This window comes from Eschrichtius robustus, chromosome 1 (assembly GCF_028021215.1).
Source record: "Eschrichtius robustus isolate mEscRob2 chromosome 1, mEscRob2.pri, whole genome shotgun sequence".
Lineage (NCBI taxonomy): Eukaryota > Metazoa > Chordata > Mammalia > Artiodactyla > Eschrichtiidae > Eschrichtius > Eschrichtius robustus.
Genome location: NC_090824.1, coordinates 146217657 through 146229659, shown reverse-complemented (window position 1 = coordinate 146229659; position 12003 = coordinate 146217657). Strand labels below are relative to the sequence as shown.

The window sequence follows — 12003 nt, the reverse complement described above, 5'->3', positions numbered from 1 at the left end:
TTTCCAGCCCTGTTAGAAGAATGTCACAGTGAATCATATTGCATACGGATTATTCCATACATATGTAGAGACATCATTAAATTGGGAAGTGGTGCTAAAAGTGGGATTGTTGAACCAAATGGTAGATACATATGTAATTTTGCTAAATACTGCCAAATTCTCCTTCACAGAAATTGTGACATTTTGCACTCCCACCAGTAATATATGAGTATCTCATTTCTTACAATTTTCCCAAACCCAGTGTGTTGTTAAACTCAGCTGTTTACCTGTCTGTTAGTTGAGAAATGGCATTTCAGTGTAGTTATAATTTGTGGTTTTCTCGTTATGAATGAGGGAGTTTGGGCATCTTTTCTTATACTTAAGAGCTATTAGTAATTTTTATAGTTCTGCTCATTTTGCTGCTCAGTCATTTTAATTTTTAGAAACTTTATATTTGTATTAGGGAGATTAGCACTTGAATAAATTGGCAGATATTTTTTCCTAGTTTGTCATTTGTCTTTTGACTTTGCTTACAGGGGTTTTTTTGCAAATGAAAACTATTATGTTTATGCAGTTAAATACTTTATATTTCTTTAGTTTTTTAAAAATACTTTTTATTTTTGCTTTTCTGTTTCTGACCTCCTACGTCCATAGTAGAAATTTTAGTCATATTGTTTCTTTAGTCACCACATAAATTAGCTTTATTTCCAAGTTTATTTTGCATATTTCTTGAGTATTTTAGAGAATTCTAATTTCTATTTCAGATTTGTCCATCTCTCACTGAGTTCCATGTGTGTTTATGTGGCCCAGTGCCTTCTACCTGACTAGTGCCAATTTTTGTCAGCTGCTTTCATCCCTTTACAACCAGAAGCTACTTTCAAGGGACACCTCTGCTTTCCATGGTGCCCCCTATCCCTTTCAGGCATGATGTCTTCCTAAGACTGCCATATTTGGTCCAAGATACTTTCCTGTTGCCAGTGCTCTTACCTGCCCTTAGTAGTTCACTCTTGGGGTAGGGCTCTGCCCTTTTCGGGTGAACCGTAGCCCATGTTATTCTGCACACCCCGTTCTTCCACAGAGCTCCTGCTGAACTCTGCTAGTGTGGACTCAGGTGTATATATAAACTCCAGTTTACATGTCAGTTTGAGTTTTCCACTCTGTTTTTCTAGTTAACTTAGGCATAGATTATGGGTGTTTTTATTGGAATTTGTCTCCTTTATATACTGGATAGGTTTTAGAAGATGTGAGTGGGATGCAATCCATACAGCTACCACTTTAATGTAGAAACACAACAACTTCTTTTTTTCATCTTCAGTTTTCTAAATAGTTGCATTCTTAGTTCACAGTTTTAATGTAGAACATAACACTTATAGGGAAAGAAGAATTTTGCTCAGTAAGTATTTTCATTATATAAACTGATACTAACCTAATATTTTAAGTTCTAATTTTTTAGAAAGAACCAGAGAAACAGCTAAACTTGTCACAGTGACCACTGCTGGTCTGCTGCTTCCTTCAGGGTTTGTCTCCTCTACTCAAGGGCACCCGTTGGTCTGCCTCTTCAGGTGTGGCTGATCAGTTTGGCTTTAGAACACTCCTGAAGGGTGAGGAAGCTTTTCTGCCCTGACAAAGGGCTCTGGGTTACAGCAGACTTGCTTTTTCTTGCCAGCCACCCAAAAGGAATGACCTAAACTGTGGTATGATTTCACTCCTTCCTGAGAGTTGTGCCTGTACGTTCCATGTCCAATGTCCTGTTGTGTAGTTTTTTTTTAAATTGTTTTCTCTAGGTGAATGGGGGGTTTGCAAGAACTGAAGGGTGGGGAGGATATTAGAGTGTCAGGGAAGGGAAGTGGAGAGAGCCAAGAATTCTAATAAAGCTGCTAAGCTATGTTAGAAATAATGGCATTACACCAACAAAAATACTAGCATTTTGGTAATAGAAATTGTATACTGGAATACTAGAATATCAAAAACTAGAATTGTAATTATGGATGTAGGAAGTGTGACATTCTCTGCCAAGTTTCTGGAAAGAACTTTCAAATAAATATTAAAATGCATTCTTCTGAAAACTAGAGCTTATCAATGAATTCGGTAAAGTTGCAGAATACAAAATTAATATACAGAAATCTCTTGCATTTCTATACACTAACAATGAAAGATCAGAAAGGGAAATTAAGGAAACAATCCCATTTACCATCGCATCAAAAAGAATAAAATACCTAGGAATAAACCTACCTAAGGAGAAAAAAGACCTGTGCTCTGAAAACTATAAGATGCTGATGAAAGAAATCGAAGACACAAACAGATGGAAAGATATACCATGTTCTTGGATTGAAAGATTCAGTATTGTCAAAATGACTATACTACCCAAGGTAACCTACAGATAATCCAATTCCTATCAAATTTTCAATGGCATTTTCTAGAAGAAAATTTTTAAAATTTGTACAGAAACAGAAAAGACCCCAAATAGCCAAAGCAATCCTGAGAAAGAAAAATGGAGCTGGAGGAATCAGGTTCCCTGACTTCAGACTATACTACAAAGCTACAATAATCAAAACAGTTTGGTATTGGCACAAAAATAGAAATATAGATCAATGGAACAGGATAGAAAGCTCAGATACAAACCCATACACCTATGGTCAATTAATCTATGACAGAGGAGGCAAGAATATACAGTGGAGAAAAGACAGTCTCTTCAGTAAGTGGTGCTGGGGAAACTGGACAGCTATATGGAAAAGAATGAAATTAGAACATTCTCTAACACTATACACAAAAATAAATTCAAAATGGATTAAAGACCTAAATGTAAGACTATACTATAAAACTCTTAGAGGAAAACATAGGCAGAACACTCTGTGGCATAAATTATAGCAATATCTTTCTGAAATAATGAAAATAAAAACAAAAATAAACAAATAGGACCTAATGAAACTTAAAAGCTTTTGCACAGCAAATGAAACCATAAACAAAACAAGAAGACAACCCACAGAATGGGAGAATATATTTGCAAACAAAGTGACCAACAAGGGATTAATCTCCAAAATATGCAAACAGCTCATGCAGCTGAATATCAAAAAACAAGCTAATCAGAAAATGGGCAGAAGATCTAAATAGACATTTCTCCGAAGAAGACATACAGATGACCAAAAAGCACATGAAAAAATGCTCAACATTGCTAATTATTAGAGAAATGCAAATAGAAACTACAATGAGATATCACCTCACACCGGTCAGAATGGCCATCAACAAAACTACAAAAAGATAAGTGCTGGAGAGGGTGTGGAGAAAAGGGAATCCTCCCGCACTGTTGCTAGGAATGTAAATTGATACAGCCACTATGGAGAATAGTATGGAAGTTCCTTAAAAATTAAAAACAGAGATACCATATGATCCAGCAATCCCACTCCTGGGCATATATCTGGAGAAAAGGATAATTCGAAAAGATAAATGCACTCCAGTGTTCATTGCAAGCACTATTTACAATAGCCAAGACGTGCAAGCAACCTAAATGTTCATCAGCAAAGGAATGGATAAAGAAGATGTGGTACATATATACAATGGATATTACTTAGCCATAAAAAAGAATGAAATAATGCCATTTGCAGCAACATGGATGGACCTGGAGATGATCATACTAAGTGAAGTAAATCAGAGAAAGACAAATACCATATGATATCACTTATATGTGGAATCTAAAAAAAAATGATACAAGTGCACTTATTTACAAAACAGAAACAGACTCAAAGACTTCTAAAACCAACTTAATGGTTACCAGAGGGGACAGGTGGGAGGAGGAATGAATTAGGAGTTTGGGATTAACATATACACACTACTGTATATAAAATAGATAATCAACAAGGACCTACTGTATAGGGCAGGGAACTCAGTATTTTGTAATAACCTATATTGGAAAAGAATCTGAAAAAGAATGGATATATGTATAACTGAATCACTTTGCTGTACACCTGAAACTAACACAACATTGTAAATCAACTATACTCCAATATAAAATAAAAATTAAATTTAAAAAATGCGTTCTTTCACCAATTAAAAATGTTTTTGTTTTCTAAAATCTTAAAAATTTTTATCTGAGAAGTAGTGTGTATGTTAAATTTATGGATTATTATTCAAACAAGCATGCCAGGATTGTTCTTAATGTGCTTGCATTATGTTTTTAGAGTAAGTTTAACAAGCATCATTATAACATGACTTTTATCACATAGGTTTTAGGAATGCCAGGGATTAAATTATTCTCTTAAAATAACTGCAGATGACAGATATATCAGAATAATCCCCCATCTCCCCTTCCACAGCACTCACTATTGATATTGATTATATAATAATTGTATACTTTTTTATTAGTACTTTTAGGTGTGGGGTTTGTTTTTTATTTTTTTTTCTTTTCCTTTTGTCTCTAATCTGTACCACCTTCTCCCCCAAAGTTGTGTAAGGTATGAGCAGACAAAATAAAGGATGGGTAGGGCTTCCCTGGTGGCGCAGTGGTTGAGAATCTGCCTGCCAATGCAGGGGACACGGGTTCGAGCCCTGGTCTGGGAAGATCCCACATGCCGTGGAGCAACTAAGCCCGTGAGCCACAACTGCTGAGCCTGCGTGTCTGGAGCCTGTGCTCCGCAACAAGAGAGGCCGCGATAGTGAGAGGCCCGCGCACTGTGATGAAGAGTGGTCCCCACTTGCCGCAACTAGAGAAAGCCCTCGCACAGAAACAAAGACCCAACACAGAAATTAAATAAATAAATAAACAAACAAACAAACAAACCCAAAGTTAAAAAAAAAAGGAGGGGTAAATAAAATATATACACACACGTAGACAAAGAAAATAAAGAAGGAGGGGTAAATAAAATACACACACACACCTGAAGACATCCAGAGTTAATTTTTCACAGTACACACATTTTGTCTTTTGTTTGTTACTGATTTACTGATTATATATTTACAATTTACATAATTATTTCCTTTTGTTGGACACTTAGGTTTAACAGTTTTTACTGTTGTAGGTAATGTAGTGATGAACAAGAGCTCTTATATTTTTAAAAACTGTTTCCTTCAGATAAATTTGCGTAGTGGAATTCCTAGGTCCTAGATGACCAGAAAAGAATCTTCAGGATACTTGATATTAACTTCCAGGTTATCTCCTATTATGGTTTTAATGCAAATCATAGACTTACATTAGTGCTCGTTATAATGAATGCCAAACTAAAATCAGTATTTTATCTTTTCTCATTAGGGAGTTCTGGGAAATTGTTCATTCATTTACAGATGAGCAGAAAAGACTCTTCTTGCAGTTTACAACGGGCACAGACAGGGCACCTGTGGGCGGACTAGGAAAATTAAAGATGATTATAGCCAAAAATGGCCCAGACACAGAAAGGTAATTATTAAATTGTGACTGTATACTGAAAACCTTGCATTCCACATTACACATGTGTGATCTATCCAGAAGCTTCTGAGCACTTTTGCAATTTTATATAGAAATCTTCAAACCACATGAAATATTAGTTCAGAGAATATTTTGCTGTTAATGTTTGAGAAAATTTTTGAACACTGGCCAGGTTAAAAATTATTATGGAGTTCACTTGATTTGAAATTTTATAAATTGGTGTGATTCATTTAGTTTTTGGTTGAGAATTTTTTAATTGAAAGCCATATTATGTCATCTGTTTAGAATGGTGAAGTTGAGGCTCAGGAGATTGTCTGTTCAGTCCTAGATTATGCTAGAATCACTGATTTCATAGTCTTTACATTAATTGTGTTTCCTCTCCATCGTGTAAGTTAACATTTGGTGCATAGCGACCGTATGTGAGCAGTAGTATATTTAATAGCTTGAATGTATAGAAACATTTCTATTAGTTTTCTACATTATTTGATATTATTTGGTATTGTCTGTATTACTTGGTATTAATGTAAATTTATTGGTTATCAAATCAATTACATAGTCATACAGGAATATTTCTAATAAGCATTAAAGAGCCCAGACTTTGAAATTTTGGAAACGAGGTTTGAATATATTACCTCCACCTTTGAGTAAGTTACTTAACTTCTCAGTGACTTCAACTCTACAGTGGGGAAACTGACACCCAGTCTGTAGGTTTATTGTGAGAAAATTTAGTTAAATGAGCTCTCAGGGTTAAGTACCTAAAACAATATCTGGTATGTGGTAATAATTTTGTGGATGCAATATGTTATCATCGACCATCATCATTATTAGCATTGAGTAATTTATGAGATAGAGACAAACTGCTGTTTGGTAGTTGTATGGCAAGAGCAGAAAGTTTATCCATGACTTGCATTAATGTATAGTCTGCATTGCAAACCATCTCAACATATATGCCATCTAAAGTAGGATCATTTAATACTGAGCATATTTCCCATGACTTATTTTCCTATTTTTCCCCTTTCTCTCTATATAGGTTACCTACATCTCATACTTGCTTTAATGTCCTTTTACTTCCGGAATATTCAAGCAAAGAAAAACTTAAAGAGAGATTGTTGAAGGCCATCACTTATGCCAAAGGATTTGGCATGCTGTAAAAAACAAAAAAAAAGGGGGGAGGGAAAGAAAAAAATTTAAAATTTTAATAAATATAACAAGAGGGATAAAATTGGTGGTGATAGTGACCCAGTACAAAAAGGCTGTAAAATAGTGAACCACAGTAGTCACCTATGTCTGTGCCTCCCTTCTTTATTGGGGATATGTGGGCTGGAACAGCAGATTTCAGCTACTTACATGAACAAATCCTTTATTATTATTATTATTTTTTTTTCTTGCGTGAAAGTGTTACTTATTCTTTCACTTGTATGTACAGAGAGGTTTTTCTGAATATTTATTTTAAGGGTTAAATCACTTTTGCTTGTGTTTATTACTGCTTGAGGTTGAGCCTTTTTGCATATTTAAAAAATATATACCAACAAACTACTCTCCCAAGGAAAATATTGCCACCATTTGTAGACCATGTAACCTTCAAGTATGTGCTATTTTTTTGTCCCTGTATCTAACTCAAATCAGGAGCTGTATTTTTTTTTTTAAACAATTTGCTTTTGAAACTTGAAATCTTGAAAACAGTGTGATGCAGTTGCTGCTGTTCTAGTCCCCAAAGAGTTTTCTGTGCAAAATCTTAAAATCAATAAAGATGGAAGGGAGAACTTGGAATGTTTAACTGCAACCCTCAGAACTTTACTTTAGTAACAGCACAACAAATTAAAAACAACTCATGCCACAGTATGTCGTCTTCATGTGTCTTACAATGAACTGTTTCAGTAGCCAATCCTCTTTCTTAGCATATGGAAGGACAGGGATTTGTTGTTGTCGTCACTGTTGTTGTTGTTGTTGTTTTAAGTTTACTGGGGAAAAGTGCATTTGGCCAAAAGAAATGGTAGTCAAACCCTTTGCAAGAAAGGTAGGAAGTTTGTTGTTTATTATAAACATAAAGCATGTGAAAGTGCACTTAAAATAAATTTTTTATTAATTGCTTATTACCCGCATTTTAAATAGACAATCCAAAGTCTTCCCTTCATGTTGCCATCATCTTATCTAATCAGCCATTTTATCAAGGCACATGATCAGTGTTGGAACATAATGGAAAGGATGGCTACTGTGCCTTGTTTTACCTAATCATACAGTAAGCAGAGACCTGGAAGTGAATGGAACTATTACTCTTAAGTCCTATTTACATTGTCTATCCCCAAAGATTAAAGTTTATTTCAAAAAGTAAGTGTTAAATAATACTTTCATGTACTATGGAAAAGTACAGGTTGGTTTAAATTACTGGACATTCAGAAGTAAGTAGTTTCTTCCCCTTTCTAGTCTTCTGTGTCTGTGTTGTTAATTTCTTTTATTGCAATATAAAATAAAAGGATTATGTATTTTTAACTGAGAAGAGACATATTGATATATCCTTTTACTACAAGTTACAGCTAATGTGCTGAGCTTGTGCCTCTGATTGTTTTAACTGACTATGACAGATCAATTTGATGATTTGTTTGAAATTGGCAGGAAAAATACAACTTTCAAATCATTGGAGGGGGAAAGAGGATGTCTTTAAGAATTATTTTAATTCTTTTAGTAATTGAGACTTAACTGTTATGTACCATAATGCTAAATAAAAGTGACATTTTTCACCATAATTTAGTGGAAAAAGAAGACATTGCTTTCCATATTGTGATAAAGTAACATGGGGTTTTTCTGGGCCAGCCTTTAGAACACTGTTAAGGTATGTACACTACCTTGATGCAAGGGACCCTCATGCTACTACAGTCATCTTAAAAGGCCTCTCATTCCTGTGCTTCTTGTGTATAATGAAAGTGAGAATAAGAGAAATCAAATACTCTGGGGGCGTTTTGTATAATAAATTCATGAAGAAATCTGTGTTCTTTGGTTCTCAAGTTTTATTATCACTACAGTATTGAAGTTCTACAGTTGTAATAATATGTGTGAAGTTTTTGAATAGTAATTGAGTATAGGTTATCAGACATAGAATTCGCATCAAATAGACTTTTAACAAACAGTTGAAAATAAACCTACCCTTGAAAATATTTTAAGAGAAAAATTCATTGGTTGTCTAGACTAATTGCTCTCACTTGCTTAGTAACTAATTATCCTGGACATGTTACCACTTCTTTTTATCATTGCCTCCTTTTCACTACTGTTTACAAAAATGTCACGGAACAATATCTTTAGGAAGAGGAAAAAAATAGAAATTTTGACTATAGCAGATATCTACCCCAGATGTCGTGTTATAAAGTACTCTTTTGCCTGGATCAGCAGGAAGCTCTGGAGGAAATAAAGAACCATAAACTAAAGTAATTGGTTTTCCAAATAAAATACAAACTTTCTCTTACATATCATTGTTACTGAATATTTCAAACATAAAATAAAAACACGGCCTGTAGCCAAACTTTTCTGGAGCCTGACAGCTTCAGCAAATTGAGTTGGATTTCCTCCCCTATGTACTTTCCTGGGCTGTGCTTAGTTGTGTGATAAAATCCAATGACAACTTCCCTAGCTTTATTTTGGGATACATACCTAAGCAGGGAGATACATGAAATGAGGCTCCAAACAGAACTTGCTAATGGTATTCATTTCCCCATTGGCACAGGTCCATCTTATTAGAAAAGACATGATTGTAACCTGGCAACATCACTCCCTGTTCCCATAATACCATGACTGTGCTGGGATTTCAGGCCCCTTTAAGGGGTTTTCTCAAGAATTTCATGCAAACTGTCATTGGAAGGAGTGTCTTCCCAAGGCTGCTCTATCTGTAGTCATGCTCCCCTTACCTGTTTACCTTAAACTTCTTTTTTGACCTTCCACTGGCTTCTAAGGACCATCTTTACCCTCCCTACCCCTTCCCTGAGCCACGAGAGAATTCAAAGCACAGCTTCCTCTGGCTCCCTCTCGTCTTCTTTTACCCACAGTGTTAGTGTATAATTTCCTGGGGAGGCTAGAGAGTGTTACTAGTGCAGAGTCCCAAGACTTTTTCTTTTCCCCTATTCAAATCCAGTAGTTGACTTTTGTTAACCACTGTAGGGAGATTTTGGTGCAGATGTGTTGTCCCTGTGAGAAATGCTGCTAAACTATTGCTGTGCCGCTAAAAATGCTCTCCTGAAAGATACTCATAGCCTCCTACTTGCCAGTGAGAACTCTAACCTCGGCAGCACCCTGAACTTGGTTCAGCTGCTACTGTCCTTTTTTCAGTTGGATGGATGCTACTATAATTGTAAAGTTCTGGTCTGTACTTGCCCAATTCTGTCTGGTACACCTCCACCACTCAAAAAGATTCTTCCTCAAATCCATGTCTTCTGCTCAGTCTCTATCCCCAGAATATCTTTCTGGTACCTCAAAATCAATGCACTTAAAAATGAAACTCTTATGTCTGTACCTACCATTTATTGTTTCTTCCTTAAAAGCATCATTTTCAACTCAGAATCCCTCATCCCTCAATTATCACAGCTTGTATCATTTCTTTCCCCCTCCATCATTCATCATAACTTCCTTTCAGCCCCTGATCCTCTGACTCACCTGGATGCTGTTAGTAGCTTCCTAACTCATCTGCCTGACTAACGTCCTCTTGCATTCTTTTTTGTTCTGCCAAAACACAATTTTGCTAATTTAAATATCCTTTGCTTCAAAACTTGTTCCCCTTTGAATAAATCTGCAAGCCTGTATCCAAAACCCTCCATAGGCTCAGCCCCACCTTTTCCAATTTTACCATCAGTTACAGGCATGTCTCCCTGCAAACCCACCCACATCTTCACATGCTGTGTTTAATTCATATTTCTCAAGTAACCTTGAAGGCCAAAATTTTAAAAGCCCCTCACCCATAAAGACTTCATCAATCCCCAGAGTGCCTCTGTAACCTAACAGCAACCCAAACTTCCATTTGGTAGTACATGAATGGTTGGGCACATCGAACAGTGAGGAATCACTGGGATTTTTCTTTTTTTCCCATAATCATTACCTGATGCGGGCAGATTCATGGGGAAGATTGTTTATCTTTGTGCCTCTGCCATGTAGTAGTTGCATAATAACTTTGTTAAAGGATTAGCTCTATTTTTCCACTAGCTTGTCAATCACCACCTGATGAATGATTGAAAATGACTCAGCGTGCCATAGAATGTTCAATGAAGCTTCTCTTTTTTCCACTAAAAATGGCCTCAGTCTCCTATCTCCTCTCCCTCCTCCCCCAAAAAGGTTTTTATTTTTAAATATTTGAATATTTAGTGGCTAAAGAACTTGCTCTTGGAGGAAGTGGCTCCCCAGAATGACCGGCTCTGTCATTTCAGCCTGTGAGAAGGTAGATTACTAAGAGGGGAAGGATGAAAAGAACAAAGTCCTTGAAGGCAAGATTTTCCTGCTTTATGGATGTGCTCTGGCAACCAGGAGCCTCTGTGCAGCCAGCCTCTGTGGCTACACTCCTCTCCCAGTGGAGATGGGAGCGGGTGTCTTACACCATCCTGCTGTTGCCAAACCCTCATATCCAGGAGCTATTCTTTGCTAAATACTGTGTTTTTTATACTAAATGAAGCACTCACCATGATGAATACCTGTTTTGTCAGAACCTTATAACCATTGCTACAAATTGACCCTTAAATCAGGATTCTTAATGTTCAGCTGAACAGGACCTGGAATAATTATCCTATCCTTCAGTCTCCAGGAAACCATAGAAAATGTGATGGGCATGTGTCTAGTAAGTAGTGCACAGATTGAGGGCACAACCTTCAGAGTTGGATGACTGGGTCTCAGTCCTGGCCCTGCCCTTCCTTCAGCTTGGATTATCATATCCAAGACTCAGTGAAGTTGAGATACAGATGCTAGGCAACCTGTTGCAAGACAGAAGAGGGAATCCATTGAGAGGCTGGAGATGCTTGTAGTGATTTCTTTTGCAGGAGTTGACCCTTCCTCATCTACCTCAAAATGGAGGAGAGGTGTTTTCCCTCATCTTTGTTTTTTTAATTAAGATAATTCACATAATAAAATTCACCCCTTTAAGGTATATAATTCGTGGCTCTTAGAATATTCACAAAATTGTGCAAGCATCACATTATATAATTCCAGAGCATCTTCATCACTGCAAAAAAAGAAAAAAATCTTGTACCCATTAAAAGTGACTATCTCTCCCTGCTCTCCAAGTGCTAACCACTAATCTACTTATCTACTTTTTGTCTATAGATTTACCTATTTTGGACATTCCATATCAGTAGAATCATACAACATGTGGCCTTTTGTGTCTAGCTTTTTTCACTTAGAACAATGTTTTCAAGGTGCATCTATGTTGCAACATGTATCGATACTTCATTTCTTTTTATAGCTGAATAATATTGTATTGCTATACCATATTTTTGTTCATTTGGTAGATATTTGTGTAGTTTTCACTGTTTGGCTATTTTAAGTACTACAACCATGAACATTGTGTACAAGTTTTTATGTGGACATAAGCTTTCATTTCTTTTGGCTGTGTACACACGAGTGAATTCCTGGGTCATATGCCCAATCCTTTCAAGGAACTGCCA

At 36.2% G+C, this 12003-nt stretch overlaps 1 protein-coding gene across 4 annotated transcripts in view; it reads left to right on the top strand.

Moving 5' to 3' along the window:
• UBE3A (ubiquitin protein ligase E3A) overlaps nucleotides 1–8355 on the top strand; it is a 91613-nt gene extending 83258 nt beyond the window's left edge. For all 4 annotated transcript variants that reach the window (XM_068556623.1, XM_068556613.1, XM_068556596.1 and 1 more), the window contains 2 exons: nucleotides 5222–5365; nucleotides 6405–8355. In XM_068556623.1, the coding sequence (XP_068412724.1) occupies nucleotides 5222–5365; nucleotides 6405–6525 (265 nt within the window). In that variant the 3' untranslated portion in view covers nucleotides 6526–8355. The remainder of the gene's footprint in view (nucleotides 1–5221; nucleotides 5366–6404) is intronic.
• Nucleotides 8356–12003: the final 3648 nt, after the last annotated feature.